General features: G+C 39.5%; 1 protein-coding gene across 1 annotated transcript in view; it reads right to left on the bottom strand.

Annotated features, from left to right (window-relative positions):
- Nucleotides 1-22,343, bottom strand: part of MOCOS (molybdenum cofactor sulfurase) — a 219,082-nt gene that overhangs the window by 5,966 nt on the left and 190,773 nt on the right. Inside the window, exons 9-14 of the mRNA XM_074146562.1 lie at nucleotides 21,763-21,925; nucleotides 15,754-15,835; nucleotides 11,662-11,786; nucleotides 10,940-11,045; nucleotides 7,353-7,479; nucleotides 4,910-5,014 (exon numbers count right to left, since the gene is read on the bottom strand). Of these exons, the coding sequence (XP_074002663.1) occupies nucleotides 4,910-5,014; nucleotides 7,353-7,479; nucleotides 10,940-11,045; nucleotides 11,662-11,786; nucleotides 15,754-15,835; nucleotides 21,763-21,925 (708 nt within the window). The remainder of the gene's footprint in view (nucleotides 1-4,909; nucleotides 5,015-7,352; nucleotides 7,480-10,939; nucleotides 11,046-11,661; nucleotides 11,787-15,753; nucleotides 15,836-21,762; nucleotides 21,926-22,343) is intronic.

Here is a 22,343-nt window from a genome sequence, read left to right as displayed (position 1 = left end):
TCTCAAATACTATTTTAATACTGGTCCTTAGTATTTCCCTACTCTGGTTGAGCATCTAAAGTCTCATAGTATTTTCTTCAGTGCTGAGACTGGGTGACCCCTAAAGAGTTTTCACGGTGATAGTAACCTGATGGTAGATATATTTTAGTACTAATACCTGCTTGGAATTGCTGACCTCTTTCTTTTGTGAATGTTCTTAAGACCAAAATCTAGCTTTTGATTACCAGAAGGGGATTTAATATCTCTTAAGTAAATTTCCTTGTTTTTTCAGCAATTACAAATATTGACTCAGCAAATACTGATAATAGCACCCCCCAAGCAACCACAAAAGCTGTGCATCCTGCCATTTCAGCTCTGTTTCAAGAGAAAGATAAAATGTAGAAATTGGCCCTTCTCACATTTCACTGTTGAAAAATGAGGCTTTCAGACACAAAGATTACAGCCTGCAGAGTTATTACAATGAACCGCATAATCTCTCTCTGCTGTTGTTACCTTTTCCTGACTTCAAGGGCATTTTATTCTGCATATAACCTCCCCAGAACACACCAAGAACTAGGCAGGGAGTGCTGGACTGGGAGTTCTTTGGTTTTAACTGCTCAGTCTTCTAATGGCAGTAGGGGCTCTTCCCATCACTCTTAAACTTCACAGGGACAAAAAATGTAAAGCTTCTCGATTAGTGAAAAGCACAACACTTCACTGCTGGGAGAAACAGATAAAACCTACTTATTCTTGCCAACAGTGAATCATATGATAGTCATCACACTCACTTAAAGGAGGAGCTATAAAATGCTGTCATTCTTGCATGTTGTTTCAAGTACATTTGCTGGATCAACAGTAATATGTCCTGCTTAGATATTCACTGACAGAGAAAGATACTGGGTGCAGTATCTCCTTTTGTAAGAAACCTGTGGTGCTACATCTGACAAAGGCCGAGATGAGATGCTTTCAAGCTACAGCTCCTAAACAATCAGTTAATTGAGACTAGCACTTGGTAGGGAAAATGCCCTGTTAGAATATATAACAAGCACATAAGTGATACTGCATGCTAATACTTAACTTTGGATTGATGAGTTCTGGATTTTGCCCCTGGATGTAGCTCTCAGCTGCCTTCTCCCAGTAGATAAATTTACTTGTTCACATCTGTTCATTTTATTCATACAATAACATAACCTCCCTCCCATGCAAAGGTTTGGGAAATGCAATTATTAAAGCTGAATATTTATTTTTTTTTTAATGTAATGATGCTTTACCAGCTCTGGATTCACCAAAACTTATTAGCAAAGCCTTACGAAATAGGAGAGAGGAAGGACTCACTTTCAACGTGCTGATTTTTCATATTGGAAAAAAGGGAAACTTTTAACTTGGTGTCAAAAAAACCCATCTTGTTCTGTCAGAAATAACTGGACAGCAGACTGTTTTTCTAAGAACTGATTTTCCTTTGCTCTACCTTAAATAAATGTATTTTTCAGTTTAGCCACCAATGAGAAAAAAGAACCATATTATTTCAGAGGTCTATTAATTACATCAATCGCTGCTTCCAAATGTTCCAGATCTTTGGATAAAAAGCACTGCATAGTGTAAAGCCCTGCATTACTATGAAAATGATGATAATGATGCATCAGATAAGAGAAGTCATTTGCTATCCTTGCTAACGTTTCAGTAAGTAGTCCAAAGGCACGGCGTCAGATTCTGCAGGGAAAGAAGATCTCCCAAGGCACATAAAGGAGAATCAACAGCCCACAGGAAAAAAAAAACACAAGCTTTTTAGTGTATAAGGGCATGTACAAACATAATGGATTTCCCTTGATGTACCGCTATCCATACGCTTATGCTGGGGCAGGCTGCTAATGCAATTCCCTTGGCTACCTTGACAGCAAGTCCCAGCTTATAGCACGGCTGCAAATCTACCCACAGGGCTTCTGCTATTGTTAGTGTTAAACTGCATCTGCAAAACACATAAGAGGGGCGAGAATTCAATGTTCTCTCCTTTCTGTCTATGTGTGTTTTGCATCAGGTGGTGTGACGCATGTGAAACAGCGTGTGGCTATTTTTATGCTATTTGCTTAATGCAGGTATCCAGTCTTTCGTAGTCTCCTGCAGTAACAGAGAGAGCTCTGTCACAGGAGAGCTCATTTTTTCTTTTCAGTCAAAAATTACAGAAGGAATCCTTAATGAGTGCTTCTTAGAACTGATGGCAGCAGAGATCAAGTTCGCTTTGTAGAGGTGTTTGTGTTTTATTTCAAACAATGTGATAAAAGGTTTCATAAAAAGTTGCTGGCTAGGCTTCAGCACCCTGCTTTACATTTATCAGGAAACATGCAAATTGCTTGTGTGGCTAATTACAGTAGCTGGGTCTGACTTTCAGCTGCACTCTGTCTATGCAAAGCCTCAATCTTTCAACTTGGAGCACCAGGTTCTCAGAGTCTCAGAGGGATGGAGAAAAATATGATTTCAGAAATAAGTATCGAACCATCTCTTACAAGCCTTACTTTATTTAGCTTATTATTGAAATTCATTGGCAGTGCTGTCATTTGGGGTACCAGTTTGATACATTTCGATATGTATTTCCAGGTTGGTGCTCTTGGAAAAACAAAAGAAAATGGTGAATATTGACATCTGGCTCTCTTATTAAGCATTCAGGATTTGCTATCCATTCGTTATGTGCAGTACCTTTAATGTTTTCGAAATCGAGCAACTACAATAGTATTTCAAAAATATCAGTTCCCTTTGTACAGGGAAATTAAATCTTATTTTGCTTCTTTTTTTTTTTTTTTTTTTCAGTTTGAATGGCATTTTTGACAGCTGGGAACAAACTGCTAAATTCCTTCACTGAATCTATGTCTGATAAAAAAACAAAATGAAGTCTATTAGATGACTCTTTAACAGAAAAGTGCATGCTAGAGACATGAGTCACCAAAGGATTAGCTCTGCAATTTAACACAGTCACATGGATGTTCTTTCTCTCTCCCCACTGTGAACCGTGAAAGGTTTGGATCTACATCCTCTGCCAGTCTGCTTAGCGCACTGAAGGTGCCTAGTCCTTGCGTGCTCCTCACTGATAATCAGCTGGTGACCATCAGCCCACAGATGACTTGCAGGAGGGATGGGCTCTGAGGTCCTCTCAGACCAGTCCAGCCAAAGCTACCAGTTCAAACTCCCTTTTTCAAGCTGCCAAGCTAACCCAGACGACTTGGCCTTATGCAGAGCAGGGCATGCTCACAGGATCCCAACTGCCAGCAGCGCTGAAGGCTGGGAAAAATAAAAAAAACAGCTGAAGGCCTGGTTCTCTGCAGAATGAATATTTTTGCGCAGCGGAGGGAAGCAGAGCGCTCCCCCGCTGTGAATAGCAATGCTGTGCTCGGCAGCACCTCGCCTTGCCGTGCCTCTTTCATCTGGCGCCAGGTTTTTCTCAGGAGGCCGGATCGCTCTCTTTGCCTTCGTTCTTGGTTCTAGGAGCACTTGTATCAAGAAAATCTTTGCCTGGCTGAATTAATCAGAATGAAAGAGAAGCTCATCTCTGCTGCGGGAAACATGCAGAAGGTGCTTTGCCTCTCCTGAGAATCTGTGTCCCAGGTAAGGTTTTGTTGCCATTTGAGAAGGACCCTGACTACAGAGTGTTCTCCCTCTACAGAGAATTCAAATTATAAGCCAGTAAAACCCACGTGGGTAAAGAAAGTCCTCTGCATACTGCCCTTCATGTGGCAGCTGGGCAGCATCCCTGCCCAGAGTGCCAGAATGCATTCTAAAGTGTCCCAGATGTGGCTCACCATTACCTGGAGAAGGCTCTTGTCCTCAGGCTACCCACCGTGGCCAGCAGCTCGTCTCACAAAAGCACATGTGCTGTGGCGATCTGGATGCCAGACCCTGCTGTGCAACCCCAAGTCATCTCAGGTCAGGGGGAAGCTGTGCCGAGACAGCCGGCCCCTGCCTGCTCGCCTCTGCCCAGTCTCACTCTGCACCAGGCGGCTGGCTCCGAGACGGAGCCATTCACCAAGGATAACATTCATTGAAAATGTAGCCTTTTGTTTGCCTAATGAGTCACCGAGACGAATCAATTTATTTATTTTTTTTTTCTAAACAAAGAATGCATTATTTGTAAATTGATTGTGCATTGTTTGGGTGAATATTTTTCAACCTATTTGTTATTGCTCTGCCTCTGTGCTGTGCCCAGTCTCTGGTGTTTGACTGGCATTGGCGAGGCTTCCGAGCACTTACTGGCTAACGAACTTTTACAACAGAAGTTTAACGAGCAGGAAGCAATGAATTTAGAGTAAGGTTTCTCAGCTAAATAAATACTTATGAGGAGGTCTGTATAGCTTTTGGGATGCCAAACTGTCTAGCCATCGTCTAAGCACTCTCAATTCCAAGAAGCAATGCAACCTTAGGAAGCAGAAGGACTCCAAACGAACGCCTGTATTTCACACTTATTCTCCAGTCACTTTCTTAATCAGTTACTCTCCACTTTGACTATATTCACATCTGCTCCATTTTCCCTGCTAAGTAGTTTCTCACAGTAAGAATATTTAGTCTTATGAGCTAACTGTATAATTTCAAACACTTTCTTATTTTTCTGCAGATTTCTCTTCTTGAATGACATCAGCGTATCAGCTTGTGTTTTTCAAGACCAAAACAAACACATTGTAAAGCAGTACATACTGAATAAGAGCAAGCACAGTAAAAATAATGCATATTAATAGTCAATTTCTGAATAAAAACCATGTTGAGCATTTTATAGAAATAAACCATGTCATATCTGGGTTGTAAGTGCATCCTCTTCTTACTGAAAAAACAAATGGTAGCAATTAGCATAACAAGTTAATCGTGAAAATTCTCTCAGCAGATATTTCTCTATGCATGCAATGAAGTCACTACATCTTTCTATACAGCTATTTTGGAGTATTGTACTGACCTTTCTCCCTCTGGCAGCAGACAGAGACTGCAGAAATTCTTTGTTTCGCTCCCCAGACTGTTGATCAATGCAGATTATTTGACACCTGCTACACGGACCCACAACCTGAAATTTCAGTTAAAGAAGGTTCACAGCTATATATCAAAGCAGTACAACACAAACCAGTACAAGCTTCTGACCATAATATCCTAAAACCATATCTTTCACATACTTTTCCTTTATGCTTTAATTATGTAAGAAGTCAGGCCCGTTCACCTAATGTAGGTGCCTTTTCAAAGGGTCTACTTGTGAAGGTCTCACTGATTTTTTTAATTCACTTTTTCTTTTTTTTTTTTTTTTTTCAGGAAAGCTTTCCCACAGAAAGAATCTGAGAAATCAAAAACATTTACATATTTATATTTCCTGATGGCTTCACTTCATCTACGGGCTGGCAGGGCTACTTGCCCAAAGGGGAACTGAATACCAAATCAAGCTAATGCCTCAGAATTTAACTCAAAGAGGATTTTCTTGGAGTTATACTAACAGGGTTTGTTTTATATTGTTTCAGTGCAGCTGAAATACACAATATCCCCCGTTCTTTTCTATAGGCATAGCACTTGTAGATAATCGGAATTCAAGGTGTGAATTTTCACAGGTTTATATAATCAGAAGGAATAATGAGAACCTCTACTGTAACATCATACAGAGCATGGTTCTTAAAGTTAATTTTTGTCTGAACTAGGGTGTTTTTAGGGAAAAAACCCTGCAATTAATTTCTTCTTACCTTTTAAAGCATTAACATTAAGAAGACATACTCCAGTTTTCCTTAATGTTGCCACCCTAACTCAAGCAAAGCTGTATGTTATAGAAACTAACTGTCTTAACATTATCTCACTGTACACATTCTACTTTTGTAAAATGTGTCATAAATTTCAAGTAGGGCAAATAATTAAACCTCACACTGCAAACTTGTTTATATGCTGATCTGAAGTGCTATTTCAGTCCTTTGAGGTACATCTAGAGCTGCTTGTACAACTCTTCAGTGTAATCATCAAAACTATACATTTGGCTCAGCTTTTTCAGAAGATGATTTTCCACAGCGTTAATATTTTATTAAAAGAACAAGAAAATAAGACAGAGAAGGAAATATTTTTCCCTGCTTTGCTTTGTTCAACAGCTTCTACCATTTTTCTGGCATCAAGTACCATTAACATAATTTCTACTGTTACTACATCAGTATCTGAATATGGACCTAGCAGAGACTGAAAAAGACAATGCAAGTTGCATAAGCATTTCTATTTTCAGCTTGCATTCCTAAAGTATTTCAATGCCAGGAACAGGATTGCCTTTTTATTCTGTAGTTTTACAGTATCTTCCACAACAGGATCCTGAGCTGAGATCCCTAGGGCAACTCCAGCCTACACCAAACTATACACCAAGGATTTTGCCCTCAGCTCCTACTTAAAGAAATTTTCCCTCAATTTTCTGTAACTCATATTACACCTTACTGATCAAAGTACACATAAGAAGAGAGCAGATAAGTCATAATTTCCACCCTTACTGAAAAAATGGCTTCTCCATTTCATACAGTATGCTGACCAGAAAGAAACATGAGTAATGTCGATCACAGCTTCTAGATCTGACCTTAGCACTTCTCTTATTCACACCTTCATTATCAACCCTAAGAAAACAATGAATAAGCCATTTTCACATCCTAAGCAATGCATTTTCAAATACATACTTCATATCTAAGGACCAGACAAATCCAATAGAACATATAATACATATGCATTATTCCCTTAGGTTCCATGTGTAGCTTTTTCATGGATCCTTTGCTGAAGATTTTCTTAAAAGAAAGTACTTGCCAACAAAGTCTAACTCTTCAGCATTTTCCTTACAGTACAAAGCACATTATGTTGTTAGATATGATGGGAAGCATGACATACGAAAGAACCCTATCAGGCTAGACTGAGAAACATGTCATGAATGGAGATTAAGACAAAATGTATACAACAGAGGGCAATAGACAGTGATTGTTCACTTGTATTCATGTCCAGTCTTTTGGCAGCCAGTTGCTTATGTACAGCAATCCGAGGTACATTTCGACTATTATGCTTAACAGCAACCAGTATTCCCTCGTGACATGCTGGCTAAATATTTGCTGCAAACTGCCTCAAAACAGTGACTATTTTTCTGCTCAGTTGGATAGAGGTGGGAAATCCTATGAATTATGAAATAAAAGAAAAAAAGGTGTGGAGAAATATGTCAAAACCTCTCAATTATATTGCAGCATGTTTGCCACAGGTCACAGCATGTTTTGTTTTTTTTACATACTTCATAAATTTCATCTGCACAAACTGTGCCGCCCTTGTTCCAGTCAAAGCCTTGCAAAAATTGCTTTGTCTCCAGGGGTCAAAGTACTTTCTGATAGACTGGGACTAGGACAAGGGAGATGAGTTCGCACCTGGAATCGCAGAGCACCTACTGAAATCTCAGCCCACTCTTCTTCTTCAAAGGACTCTGGTGCACTGATAACAATGTTGGCACGGAAACGCCGGATTAATTCCTCTATTTCCAATGGCTCTTCCAATCTGCCTCACAGAGTTGACAGAGAAAAAAGAAAAAAGTTTATTTACTAGTTCTGCACTAGATATTTGTGCCATAAGAATCTAGTGGCTAATACGATTCAGCAAATGTTTCTCCAGAATAACCTAGACCAAGTTTTATTACAAAGGCTATGAAAAGGGCACAAGGTATTTAACTATAATTTGTAAGTCTTCAACTGTAATTTGTAATCCTCCAACTATAATTTGTAATCCTCTGGGTGGATTCTTCAGAGGTGTAACCTGGAACTGTGAAGTAGGTATGAAAGCCTGTAGACAGGCGACTGTGAGCAATGCATATGAGAAATTTCCTTATTAGTTATCATATGTAAGGCTAATTGTAAAAAATCAAAAGATCTTTTGAGTTAGCAATCATTTGACTCATTGTCATGGTTTAACCCCAGCCAGCAACTAGGACCATGCAGCCTCTCACTAATTCCCATTCTGCCCGCAGAGGGGTAGGGAGAAGAGGGACAAAGTAGGAGGAAAGGGAAAAAAGAAACTCGTGTGTTGAGATAAAGACAGTTTATTAGAACAATAATGGAAAAGGAAAATACATGGAATATTCCATTGGTCATTCTGTTGTTCTGTCTATGCTCCTTCCCAGCTTCTACGGGAAGTTGAAAAAAGTCTTTGACTAGTATAAACATCACCTAGCAACAACTAAAACAATATGCTATATTGACATTCCTTTCATACCAAATCTGAAAGCACAGCAGCTACTAGAAAGAAAATTAACTCTATCTCAGCTGAAAGCAGGACACTTATTAAATGCTTCTAAAAAGAAGGTAAATAGAAACATTCTGCACATGCTGCAGTGGCAGAAGGGACAAAAACAGCAGACACCGAAGGTGAAAAAGGCCAGTAAAGGCATTTTATGAGATAATGTATTCCTCATGTTATTATTATTTGCCTTTGAGATGCAACAGATTACACCAAATGATAGGTGTTTTCAAAAAAATTAATCTCTGTGAGGCAGTATCTCCACCTTTTTACAAGCATTTGAACTGTCAGAGTGTAGATTTGTGTCAGTGCAGAGAACTTGTATTAGGCAGACAGAGCAGCAGACTGCATACAAATATCAGAAATCTGGCCGTACCTTTGAATTGTCATTCTTCACTCTGCTTCTAAAGGAAAACCTGACCAGTACCAGAAAAAAAAGACAGCCCTAAAATTTACAAGGCAGTTCTTTCAGCATCATTGTTAGGGAAGAAGAGCCTTTCTTTTTGCATTAGCTACTGTGGACATGAACAACTTCTGATACTCCATCAGCTGTGGCCTGACAACTTTGGGATATTACACCCTACAGCAGAGGCAGAAACTGGGGTAAGTAGGGAAAAGAGAAGTTTCTGTCCTGGGAAAAAAAATAATTAAAAAATAAGGATGTACAGTTTAAAATGTGTTTTAATTAAAATGAGGAAAAACATACAACATTCAAAGCACAGAGGAAACTGTTCACATCAAGCATTCTTGGCAGAAGAGGCCTGTTAGGTGAAAAAAAGAGCTTGATTTTATTTAAAATAGTCTGGATGATATTCTTTAGCAGACAAATGTGCATAAGAATAAACTGCCTGTGCAGACTTTCAGTCAAACCACACAAGCCCTGCTCCACCGAGCCTTTGCTGTTCACAAGGGCTTCAGCAGCCTGGGGGTATAAAGTGGGATGGGAAGCTGAAGGCCTACAGGTGTTCCCTCGAGATCCCACAAGCAATCCCATGGCTGAGACACGATTCGTAATGATTGCAGGAGATAGAAGCCATCAGAAAGTGTGAATTATGCCAAGTCTCAGACAGACAGAGAGGAAAATAGCAGTTAGTCATGAACAAGTTCAGTTATGCTGTTGTGCTTCCTAGTTTTGCTGTGGGCTCTTGGAGCTTGGATGCTGTGTAGCCTCTAGTCCTGAATGCATTTTGTGATGTATCAGTGCTTGCCACCCCCAGCCAGTACCGGTGGGGGCATCAAAAGCTCCAGCAACCTCAGAGCTGGGCCTGCAGCGTCTTGAGCCAGTTGCTGAAAACTATGGCAAAATAGGGAAGAGTTTTCCAACTTGTGCTGCAGAACAGGAAGCAAGATGCTTCTCAGGCACCATGGCAGCTCCAGTCACATCTGGAGATTGCTCTGAAGAAAAGATTACAAGCCTAGATGTACTGGAAGATATCAGGCACAAAATCAGTGGATCATCTACATGTTTTATTGAAGTTCCCTGTCCTCCTTCATCCTCACTTGCTTCTCCCTCTGGTGCTTTACTCCTCTTCTTTGCACTCAGATCCCAGGTCTGGAAAGCTCCTCACTGTGCCTCATCACAGAAAAAGCTCAGTCTCAGTAAGGGATGCCTGCGAGTGGTTTTCTCCCAAGGAGATGTAACAGAGCCAGTCAAGGCTAAAAAGATGGCAGTAACCGTCACTGAGAAAGGGTAGTCAAAACAGCTGAGAGATGGACTGATTAAAACCTTTTCCAGGCATTTTTCCCGGAGAAGCACGGCCATGATATGCTAAAATTGCCCAACTGTCTTCTCCTGAAGAAAGAAAACCCTCAGGCTATACAAGCTCCAGTGATCTGTAGCGATGCCTCATTCAGTCACTGGTTTTAAATCCTGAAGTTGTATACATATCCTTCTACAGCTATACATATATATATATTCCTCCTCTACTCAAAACAGGAATTTCAATACAGGGGGTGTGTTTGGTGGGTGACCAGGAGGAGAGAAGATGTCTCCAAGCAGAGGCGGAGAAGTTCAGTGAGACAGGAAAAGGAGGCTCAGAAACAAATTCTGGGGCTGTGGGATGCACAGCTATGATGGAGGCCTTGAGGGCAGATTTTCTATTGAACTTGAGCCTGTCCTACTTATAGTCAAGAAACAGCAACTTTCTATTATCAGCATATGAAAATTTAGTTGGTAATGGGTTCCTCATCTTTGAACTGTGGGCTGGCTCAATGTTTCATTTGCTGCTTGTAGTTCCCATTTTTGTACAAGTAAAGCCAAATTCAATTAAGAAATGAAATGAATCCAGTCCTGCAAGTAGTTTTAAAATATGTCTGTTGTGAATGTTTGCTATAAATCTTAATCCTTCCCAAAGGAAAGAAATAGTTCAGCAAGTAGCAAGATTTTGTATTTTCACCTGCCAGATTATTTATGTTGTGAAAACCTAATTATCCTTGTTCTTCCTACAAACAGAAGTTGGCTGTTTCCCAACAGTCTCCAGCCACCAAATCATTTGACAAGAATTTTGTTTAAGTTTTCCTAAAGATGACTAGCAGAAAGATTATATTCAAGCATTTAATCCAACTTTTCAGAAGTCATACAGGAACCAGTAACTATACCAGTTTAGTACCTATATATCGGTTGAACATTGGAAAGTAACTATCTCTAAATTTCTAGATAAAACAGTTATATCAGCATCTGGAATCCAAGACTGCTGAGAGACATTTGGAGACAGCAGGATCTTACCTTGCAGAAATATGTTCTTTCAGCTCCAGAATGCTTGCTACGTTTATCAGGAGGTATTGTGCTTCATTCACAAGAGAGAGTGAGATGTTTGTAGCAGATGCCAGACCTAAAAGAATGAGTCCAACGTTATAAAATAATCATTAAAAATCAGGAAGATTATACTAGTAATTTCACCTCATCTTTCCTTTGACCTCTTATTCATTCTCATTAAAAAATTATTAATTCGGCTCCAGACACTAAGGAAAGATTCCAAGAATCCCCTCAAACCTCTAAATTATAATGATGCAATGCATTTAGAAACTGAGGTAGAGTTAAGTTTTTACCAAATTTGTAAAACAATTCACGTGAGCAAAATATATGTATTTTTTATGCTCTTTCCATTTGATCCTTTTTATAATGAAATTTAGTCTAAGAATAAATTCTTTGGTTACGGATTTTGCATGATCGTTTTTCAAAATGATCATTGAATTTCCAGACAAAATCATGGTCATGATGATAAAAAAAATGCAGACTGGTGTATCTGTACATTTTCACAAAATGTAACAAGTAGAAGGGCAGCATAAACATAGTTTGGGTATAAATGTACTCTTTGAAACCTACTACATCAATATTGAATGATTCTTTCACCCTTTGTCAGCGTAATTATATAGTCAGTCTGAAGTCCATGAGCCTGATGTTTACTAACTGCAGAATCACAAATATTTTAAAAAATGACAACGTACCTTTTGTATTTTTCTGATACGATCTGTTTTTCATGTCTGAACTTTGTCTTATCAAGCGACACGGACGACCAAGAAACAAAGAGAACCAGCCAGCAATTCTTTCTCCACAGTCATATGTTTTTACCCTATTATGAGAAAAGAAGGACTTAGCAAAATTCGATTGCCCAAAATTAATTTGCAAAACTGAAGATGAATTATGAAGATGTTTTTTCAGCTTCTTCCAATATAAAATACAGAATCTGTATTCTCTGATGAGTGATAAAACAGAGATGTGAAGCTCTGCATAATTTTATCTCCCAATTTCCTCAACTTTACTCTGTTAGTCTTGAAGTTAATATTCACGAGATCTAATTTAGTTTTATACAGAAAATTACTGTGGAATAAAGGATAAAATAATTGTAATGCTTAAGACACTGACTCTGAAGTACAGTAACTGGTAGTCCATATTACAATATTACAATACAGGATTATGAAAAAGTTATTCTCTGGTCTGTGCTTTTTACTAAAACAAAGGGGATTAATCTGAGTTGAATTTAAGCTTACCCCACTGTATATAATTTTTATGATCCCATCAGATACAATGATGTTAATTTCCTAAATTAATTTGTGTTAGTACAGACTCTCCACATTCAAACATGGCTCCACTAGCACAGCCCAAGTATCTCTCTATCTAAAGATGGTTTCCATTACTAGTAAATTGTCTAGTAAGTTATGCAAGGCTGGCAATAGATGAACCTTCTTTACCTGGATGTAATATCTCCAAGAAGGATTCTGAGATCACTTCTCTCAGTTCAGGCAGGGCACAGATCAGACCACTGGGAAGTGATCCTATTTGCCATTAGATTCCTCAGCCCCGAATAATCTTAACTTCAATCTTAAATTAGTTATCTGGGTTCCCCTCACAGATAATGGAAAGAGGTAAGTCGTTCCCATCTGTATTAGACCTCAGGATGGGATGACTCTCACTCTGGGAGTGTTTAACTCTATTAATAGAAAAGGAGCTTTGACTGACATCTAACTTTTAAATGCCATAAACAGGTAAGAGGAATACAAATTCTCATGCTAATCTAGGCAGGATTCTTGTAGTAAGTAAAGTGAGGTAGCAGTGGTCCTATGCTTACCATTTTGTCCTATCCAGCCAAAGAAGCTGATCTGCATGGAAAACATCTGCTCTATGAAACAATAAAACAGCTCCTCACAGAAAAAGAAACTAAGCACTAGGATTGAGAGAAGTGGCTTGGCTTTACGCAATGTTTTGTAGGTTCAGCTGAGTTACACAGGTAGAAATCCATTTGACCAGTGAAATCAAAGAGATTTTATAATCCTGCGGGGATCAGATATCTCTTTAATGTTTGTTCTGAATTTCGATTGTGGTGCAGCTCTGCATATCCCTCTCCCCACTCTGAGACTGGCCTGATGCCAACCACAGCTGCATTTAGCCAGTGATGTCCTAGAGCTGAAACGAAACTCTGGTATTATAAGATGCAGACGCTGTGGCAACAAAAAAGGGCCAAAAGATGAGACTCCACATGAGATTCTATAGGCTAAGCTGAGCAGTTCTTGTGTCCTTGCTGGTCACTGTGTTAGGGAGAAAGCTGATAAGGAGAAGGCACGAATCTCCCATGGTAACAGTACAGGTTAAACAAATTCCCCAGATATTTTTTCCCACCCAAGCAGAGGTGGTAGGAGTATTTAAATTATCTCTTGAACCAATTACCTCTAGCAGCCCGCTGGGGCTTAATAGTGTATAAATCAGGATCAAAGTTTTGCCTTCTTTTTTATTTGCTTACCATTTTGAGTCACACTGGCTGAGTTAGAGACACACAGCATTCTTAGTATTTCATCAAATGTTGCTGTGTAGTTTTTGTATTCCAAGGCTCCTATGTTTTCAAACTGCTTTCCCTTATTGTCAGGCCATTTTCTGAGCAAGTACCATCATCTCATCAAGGTCTTGTTCAAAGTCCTTCTGGTGCAGTTCAATTTGACTCATTTTCTGCTTATGTTTATTTTTGTTGAGTATTACTTTACATCAGTCAGCATTACCTTTCATTTGGCACATGTCAGGCAATTTATAAAGGGAGGCCTAGCTCTCTCAGATTTTACTTGCTGTTCGCCTTGAGTTCCCCACTCATCTTCTCATTATGTCATTTAGCTTCAGTGCGTTACAGCTGGTCCCTCTAGCTAGGTAATTTATAGAACAAGAAACAAGGACAGCTGAAGTCTGAATATTGATCCCAAGGGATATAATACATACGTTTACACACAACAGGCTCAGTTCACCTTGTTTTTAACTACGCCTTTGTCTTCTTCTACCGCTTCCTTTGATCTTCATACCATTCCATTGATCTCATTGATATTGTGGCCTGTCAAAGAGGAGGCTGTGTCCCTATCTATTTCAGTACAGCACTAACCTTGAGCATTTATGGTCTTCTACAACATCAATAACCTTAACATCACTATCTTCTACTTGGATCTGCCCACTCTTAGATATTGTACTAGAAAGCCATGTCCCTCCGATGTGAGCAGCACATGCTGATGGACAATCCCGGCTGAGACGAAGGCTAACACTGATGAACTCCTTCACAAGGCAAACTCGGGCTCACTAAACTTCTGTGGCCATTTTTTTGGCCCTGGAGGCTTCTCTCCTGAAACATGGGAACCTGGCATCAGTGCTGTTGGATCTCTGAACAGCTTGGGAATCTCATGAACTTTGTCCACTCATTCTGCCTTACTTCTTGCCTTGTTTATTTGCTTGCCTTGTTTATTTGCTAATCACAGTACACTCTGTGCAGTTTGTCTTGCATCTCCCCTTTCTTTGTCATTCCATCCTTTTCTTCCTCCTCAGAACTCTAAGCAGTTTTTCATGAAAATTTCCTATTTCATACATTAAAAATGACACAGCCATTAACATGAAAGACAAACTACAATAAATAGTATGGCAGCCAATTATATGCACACAGAGAGAAAGACAACCTAGGCTATTTTGCAGCCTGTAATAGATGGGCTAACCATGGGGAGGCTAAGGATGAGTCAACACAAAGGGAAGTGGGACAGATGGTTAAAACAAATGACTCTTGGGTGAATTCCACTACCTGAGGAAAATACACTTCTGAGGAAATGATCCTCTTTATCATATGAATAGCTAGGAGTAAAGAAGGAGAAGATCATTTCCTCCATGGCTCCATGGGGAAAATGGCCAGGTCTTCTGCTGGTTTGTTTATGCGTTACCCTCAGAGAAGCAAATGTAGAGAGTTACAAAGAATTAGTATACCTTGGTTAAAAGAAGATGTAAATCTGTGAATGGCTCTTTTAGTTGGACTTAGCAAGAGACCCAGTGAAAAGAAACATAGTAGATAATGCAAATGTACTTTAGGAAGGCACTTGATCCACTGCCACTCAGAAAACTTAATGAGACTGGGAAGTACTTAGAAAATATGATGGATAAACACTTACATTCACTGATAGGAAATTAATTTATGCGCAATGTTATATTTCACTGAAGTGGTATGTCTCTTGATTAGAGTTAATATTATTTCACATATTCACCTGCAATCTTCCCAGGACTGTTAAGGGGACACTGATGAACATGGGTGGTCAAAACAAAATTAAAAAGGGTTGTCAATATGGAAAGCTGTTTATAGCCTCAGTGGGTTCTGGCGATTTTGAATCTGCACAGCATGAAGTGGTCAAAGTTGCCAGCATCATTAGTGTCTAATGAAGGCACTGAATCCTAGCGTCCTGCTGAGGCCCCCAGTTGGCATTCGGAAGTAACTGGGAACACCTTTTCCTTTTCTCATCCTTGAAGCAAGTAGAACAAAGATCTTCCTTATTCAAGTCAGTGCCAAGTCATCACAGTCTCTTTACACCACCTTTCTCCCCCTTTCTAATTTTTATTATTTTTTAGTGTTTTCTACTAGAAATGCTGGGCATGCCAAAATTATCTATCTAAATCCATCTTCTCCTGGTCCACTAAGTCATTCATTGCTTTCCACCCTCCTCCATTTTTACAAGGACTTTTGGCCCTGTGTGTCCATCCAATCATCCAATCATTTCAGTGATTTTCAGCTTCAATTCCTCTCTGCTCTCACTCACCTGTGTGAACAGACTTTACTTTCACAGATCACAGCCTCTTTTCCAGTATTTTCTTCTAGTGATACAGATATTGGGTCCATGCCTAGTTGGACAGAGAGCAAACAATATTTTTAAAAAAAAAACATTTATGCAGAAAGATAGGGTCATGAAAAAGGTTCTTATTTTTACACCTGTTCACAATCATAGCAGCTTCCTAAATAGCATGTAACAAAAATCCTCTTTCTTTTTGCTAGAATTATACTATCTGCCTGCAGGTGGCTCCAAATGATAATGCAAAGAGCAAAGGCTGCAGATGACCTTGGTACCCAAACCACATTAAGGAATATACAATTTCAGCTTTGAGTAACTTCATTCTCTGCGTATCTCGGGCAACCAAACTGGCACAGAATTACTGCCTCAGTCATGGTTTCTGTTGAAAGGATGAGTTTATCACTGTTGTGCCCCCACTAGCAAATCAGGAGATAAGGTTAATCACTGTTGGGTTGGGATTGTTTGGAGTGGTGAGATGGAGTGATCAGAAAGATGGAGGTGGCGGGGGCAAGGGGAGAGAAAAAGTAAGCACAGGCTGTTCAAGGAAAGAAATATAATGTGACATAAAACTACAATAGTTTAAAGATAAAATGCATGGAGACCACTAATGAGAGAAGTATTCCCATCTATCCATCTCTAAGTTTAAACCAGATGAGGAATTCCTGGTAATGATCTATGTTAACAGTTTCTTCCATAGTTTTCTTATCTTGACCGGAATGAGCCACAGAGATGGAAAGGTTACTGTGGCTTACTAGAACTAAAAGAAAAGCTGTACTGTTTTCCTTTCTGTTAATTGAAAGCAATAATCTGAAACGATGAACAAAGGGGTTTACTGCATGGCTGCAATGAATCCAACTCTTTTCCATTATACTGCAACATAAACCAGTAAAGACTGACCTCCTATAGCCCAACTTTGTATCAGCATGTTTCAATTTCACTCATTGCTTCCTGTTTATATTATTGTAGTACAAATAAGAATTGAGCTCTACACACTCTGTGATTCAGTGAAATAAAATTGGTTTATTTCCTTCTGAAGAATAATGAAATGCAGTACAGATTCACTGTATCACAACTATCAACTCTGTTCCACGCAAGTTGTCAATACAGAAAGACATCTACTCCTCTTTTAGCTAATGATGTTAGTAAACTTCAGAAGGACAGAGGAAGAAAAGCTAGGTTCAGTTAGAGGAATACAAAATGTACGTAATAAATGCATTGAACCTGCTTGCAACAACCTGAAAAAGAAGCCAATGCTATCATCTTATAAACTGGAACTAATGCTCTTGTACTTTAAAAAAATTATACATTAGCATCATTCCTTCTGGAAGAGTTTGAAAGGTTTTGTCCTGTATGCATCCTTAGCTATTATATCTTTAAAAAATACTTTCTAAGCAAGGCATACTCACAAAATTTCTTAAAATAGAGTCTCAGGGCTTTAAAAAGCCCTGCTTTTATACACCAGCAAGTCTATCAGATTTTTATTGAACAGTACACATTTTACAGTGATGTTTAGGTCAGTTAAACATTGTTAATTACAATTTTATTCTATCTTAAGGCAAAAAAATAAAGCAGAATATTGCCATTTACTAAATTGTAAAAGCTGTCATTCTCCATGGTCATTTGCTTGATAATAAAATTCACAGATGTGCTCAAGTATTAATATAAAAAAATGTTCTTGTCTTTATAGCTCCTATTTTCAGTCAATGAGAAAAATTAGAGATCTGTTATTTCAATAGACTGAAATATAAACTATTCATGTATATTCTTTCATCAGTGTATGCACTTAATTCCCATTATTTTTACTGGCAGTAACACATGACTATTTGAAGGCACAATAAACTCCATAAAGGGTAATTAGTTGCTCAGTTTTGCTATCATCTTTCTACTCCAATATTTTAAAGGGCCTTCAAAACACTCAAAATTTCTCCCTCTGTGCAGCGGTAAACTAATGTCCAACTTGCCAGAGTAATGCTGATTGTTAGCTAAAATGGAAAGAGAGAAATTAGTCTTCTACTGAAATGTATCCTCAGCTAAATTCTGTTTGGCTTACTTTTATGTTGTTCAAGAACAAGCCCAGGGTAATCTGTGCCTGCATATATTTGATGGAGCAGGACAAGATTTCCCTTGATTCCCAATGGAGTTAATATACCTTCTAGAAATAAAGGCACTTGCTCCTGCCCAGTTTTAAGTTGCTGGGAGCCTAAACCATTAACTGCTTCAGTTGAGATATAAAAAGTTGTCTTCCTCCACCAGAAGGTTACACCATTTTTCTCAAAGTGGGTCCTGCGATAGTAAGGGTTAGTTATACCCTTCATGTCAAAAAGAATAGGAAATGCCTGTTAACAACCACATAGCCTAAGAAAATAATTCTGACAAAATTCAGAAATGTAGTTTCTCAAAATTAAAATCTCTCCCCCTTTACCGAAGTAAAGTACAGCCAGTGAGAGACCAAGCACAGAGGGAGCACTTCCTCTCCCTCTGCTCTCACCCCCTTCCTCAGGGATCAGAGGAATACTCGGAGCTCCCCAGCTGCAATGCAAGCCAACTAATTTTGCAGGCATGCCAGGAAAAGATCCTAAGCCTTCAAGCAGTTTTGGCCTTGTCTAGAGACCCGGTCTGATGTCCTTGATACCAACAGTGGCAGCAGGATTGCACAGCTGGGTCAGTCAGACAGCGGATCTGCCCATCCAAGGAAGCTTGTTAGACAGGCTACGGAGACACCCAACGCACAGGGGTTAAAGAAAGAACATGAAGCAGTGTCTCAGCACATGGAGGATTCAGCAAAAGGTATTAAAGTAGTTACTGTCACACTAAATCATGCTGACAATTTTATTTTGTTGGACAGAGAAGACAGCGAATATTAAACCATATTGAAATAAAATAGCCATAAGCAAATTTTCCACTAATGAAAATTTCTAGAGGGAGAGGAAAGCAGGTGCCTGGAGGGGGAGAGAGAGCAGACTCATTATGTTTTAAAAGTGGCACAGATAAAGTCTTCACCGTAATCTAATAGTGTAACAGCAAAATGTTCTTTAAGAAGGCCACATACTTCATCTACATGGGATTTGCCCCACTCGGCTTTAGGCACTTACCAGAGGCACCTAATCCAGCAGCACAGTTGCCTTAGGCGCTCTCTATGGGAGAGAGATGCCTCCAGACAGCAAAGGGTGATCTGTATGGAGATGATTGCCACAGCCTGCTCTCACAATGAGGAAAGCGCAGATGATAGCAGAGAAACTGGTAGAGAAAGCATAGTGGTTACGGCCTCCTTGCAGAGGAGCAGGGGGAAAGCAGCTCACTTGGCTGCAGTTATCACCCAGTCAGCTGGGAGCCGCTGGGTTTTCATGTTTACTGGAGCAGGAGGATTCAGTAATGTGCAGCAGAGGTTTTGCCTCTCTTTTTTTTCTCTGGTGCCTCCCTCAACCACTCCTCACCACCAGGACATAGGCCAGTGAAGGCTCTGAGCTGCACAACAGCCATCCTGGCTCATGAGAGGGCTACTGCTCTCCACCGCACTGATCCCTGCTCCCGCTACACACATGGCGTTCAGCTTCAGGTCCTATGTTAGCAACAATCTACTGACAGGCTGGAGAGAGTGGTGACAAAAGCAACAGTGATTAACATGGGATTTTCAAGGAACGAGTCAACAAATTAAATTAAATTTGTCTGCCATGAAATTAATTTAGTGGGAGATACAACAATGACCCATGTATGTGAAAGGATAAAAGAAAAAAATTAAAAATTAATACAAACAAACCATGCATTTAGACTGCAGGTAAGATGAAAGAAAACCGAATAAATACTGGAACAACTTCCTGCAGATTTATCTGCTCAGTCTTACCCTGCTGGTTCCTATGTGTTCCCATCATTGTGGTGCCTTATGGAGCAGTAACCTCTGGAATAGTCTCCCCAAGCAAATGAGAGCCATTATCTCACTGTCAAGCATTAAAAAAACACCACAGTTTGCAAGTACACTGCAAGAGTGAAAAATAGCAGGACTATTACAAAAAGGGGGCCCAGTCCACCTTATGGGCAAAGATTATTGGTATCTAGAGTCATTATACAAATAATAAAATCACTCTACTGTTACATACTGGCTGTACCAAAGCAGGCTATAAATAAATGCCAACCGTGATTCTGCTAGAGCACCCTGGAGATCTGATCAATCAACTTTTGGTCGGAAAAATCATCCATAGTCTTGGTTAATCACTTCTGGGTGGAAATGGTTCTCACTGTCACGGGAAGCAAGTTGAATGACAGTGAAAACTCCAAACATGACACAACATAAAACATAGGATTTAAAGGTGAATTTCAGCCTGGCACTACCTCTGGCAAGAGATTCTAAATCTCAGTGAGAAATGGGTGCCCTGACTGTCATTTTTGTCTGAGAAAACTTCTTCCTGACTCTCTGAAGTATGTCAGCGCAGGTATTATTGACAGGCAAACGTACTAATGGATATGCACTTGTCTGAACAATGTGGTACTAGCAAGGAAAAAAATGAAGAACATACTCAGAAGAGTGAAACGAAGCAATCAAAAGGCCCAACAGGGCTGAACTTCTGAAAATGGATAAATGGAGAAGGTTTGGACAAGACTTTACACTGTATCTGCAAGCAAGAGGTAGCCTGCTGTCACACTGTATCTGCAAGCAGAAAGGAAGAGAGATGGAAAGGAACTGAGTTACTAGAAATAATTTGTTCTGAAGCACTTGGTAATTTAAATATTGTGAGAGAAGGCTGTCTGTGCAACTGTGCTACAAAAATTTGAGGTGTAAGGTGCTCCACATGGAACTGAAGTGAGTTAACAATTTTTTCAGAGAAAGGTTATAGAGGCAAGAATGGATATTAACAGTGTTTGTGCCAATGAGTCAGTCTGGAATCCCTAAGAAGAGACCAGACCGTGTTTGGAATCTGAAACACACACAAAAAAATCACACGAGACTAGTGGAAGTACCCAAAGGTACATTTGACAAACCTATTCCAGACAAAAGAAATCAACTGGTCAGGTTTAATTTTATGGACGGTGCTCAGACAGCTGGAGAGGACAACAACTGTAATGTAAAAACAGAAAGGAGACTGTAGTTACAGATCCACTCATACAGATTTCTAGTAAAGGGTGAAAAATCTGAATATAGATTCCCTTGTTTTGCTCTAGCTGCTGAAAATGTGGGCACATATATTATTAATGTTTAAGGCATACAGGCTGAGTAAATGCTAGACCCCAGGGAAATGACGAACACCATTCAACCACATGCAAACTTGGCATTAATAATGACTTTTGTAGAATGCAAACCTGTTCCGGCATTCAGTGCTAATAGCACTGTTAGCAAAATAAATAATTTGCACCCCCAAGTAGCAAAGACCTTTCTGTAATACTTGCCATAAGTTTTTTTTTCTTTTTTTTTCCCCTCAGTGGAGAATAAAAAGGGTTTTGATGAATCCAAAGCAGCACAAACATCACGAAATACTTGCCTGCGAGTGCAAGTATTTAACTGAGCTAAATAATGTCTGGTCCTTATTTTAATTCCTACTGATTTCCACTGAAGACTCTACCCCTCTAGTCCCACAGCTGGAAGGAGGAGAGCTATAAGATGGGAAGGTCTTTGGCCAGGTTGTTTGATGTTAGACTCCTATTCCTTTATCTTTGCAGCAATAACAGTCCCTAGAGGCTTCATGATGCGGAGAGACGCACTAGTCAGTAAATTTCCACACCTGTCAATTCATTACTCTTTCCTGGAGCATCCACTTTATGATTGCACATAGGGCATCTCTGCAAACTCTTTGCCCATCCCAACAACAAGGTAGGAAACTACCCAGGGCTGTATATCACAGCCGGGGCTTTCTTTGCCCACAGCTGGTAGCAGAGTTTGGCCCTGAAGTCAGTAAGCATACACAGCATTCAGTAGTTTGGGGGGTGCATCCAGGTGTTTCTGCCTAGAAGTTTGGTGCCAATAATGAAGGGGAGAAATGGATTACTAACCTTCTGCCTGAATGACCATAATTTTTTGCTCCAGATCAATTGAGGGATTTACAAGACACAACCTTGGCTCCTGCTTCTGAGTCATGCAGACTCCATTCTGGTTTACAACCATCCAGTTTCGGTCATACAGCAAACCCTGGTTTCCTACTGGCCATTCTGTAACCTGGGAAAGTAACAGGAGGGGATACAAAGGTTTAGAGAATGTTAGCTGCATTAATAGATTCATGCTGAAAAGAGAGGGACAAGAAACCGTTACTGAATTTTTTTTAAATCAGGAAAACTTGTGCAAGGCAATGTCAGCCTTTATAAGAGAAACCTTAATTGCAAATCAAAGATAAAGATACCACTGCACAAAGCTGACAAAACAAAACGGAGTTACTACAATTTGTTACATATTATCATACACTTTGATTTAACAGAGGTATAAGAATAGAGTAAATGATGTCTGAAACTGAAACATTCTGAAAACTGTTTCCAGTTTTATACTCATCCATTTTTAGGGTATCTCCCCTGACCAATTTTCTTTTAATTTACAAAGCATGGACATTTCATGGGAGTTGTATGAATCAAGGAAAAAAACA

Source organism: Numenius arquata, chromosome 4 (assembly GCF_964106895.1).
Source record: "Numenius arquata chromosome 4, bNumArq3.hap1.1, whole genome shotgun sequence".
NCBI classification, from domain to species: domain Eukaryota; kingdom Metazoa; phylum Chordata; class Aves; order Charadriiformes; family Scolopacidae; genus Numenius; species Numenius arquata.
This window is presented reverse-complemented; position numbering and strand designations above follow the sequence as displayed.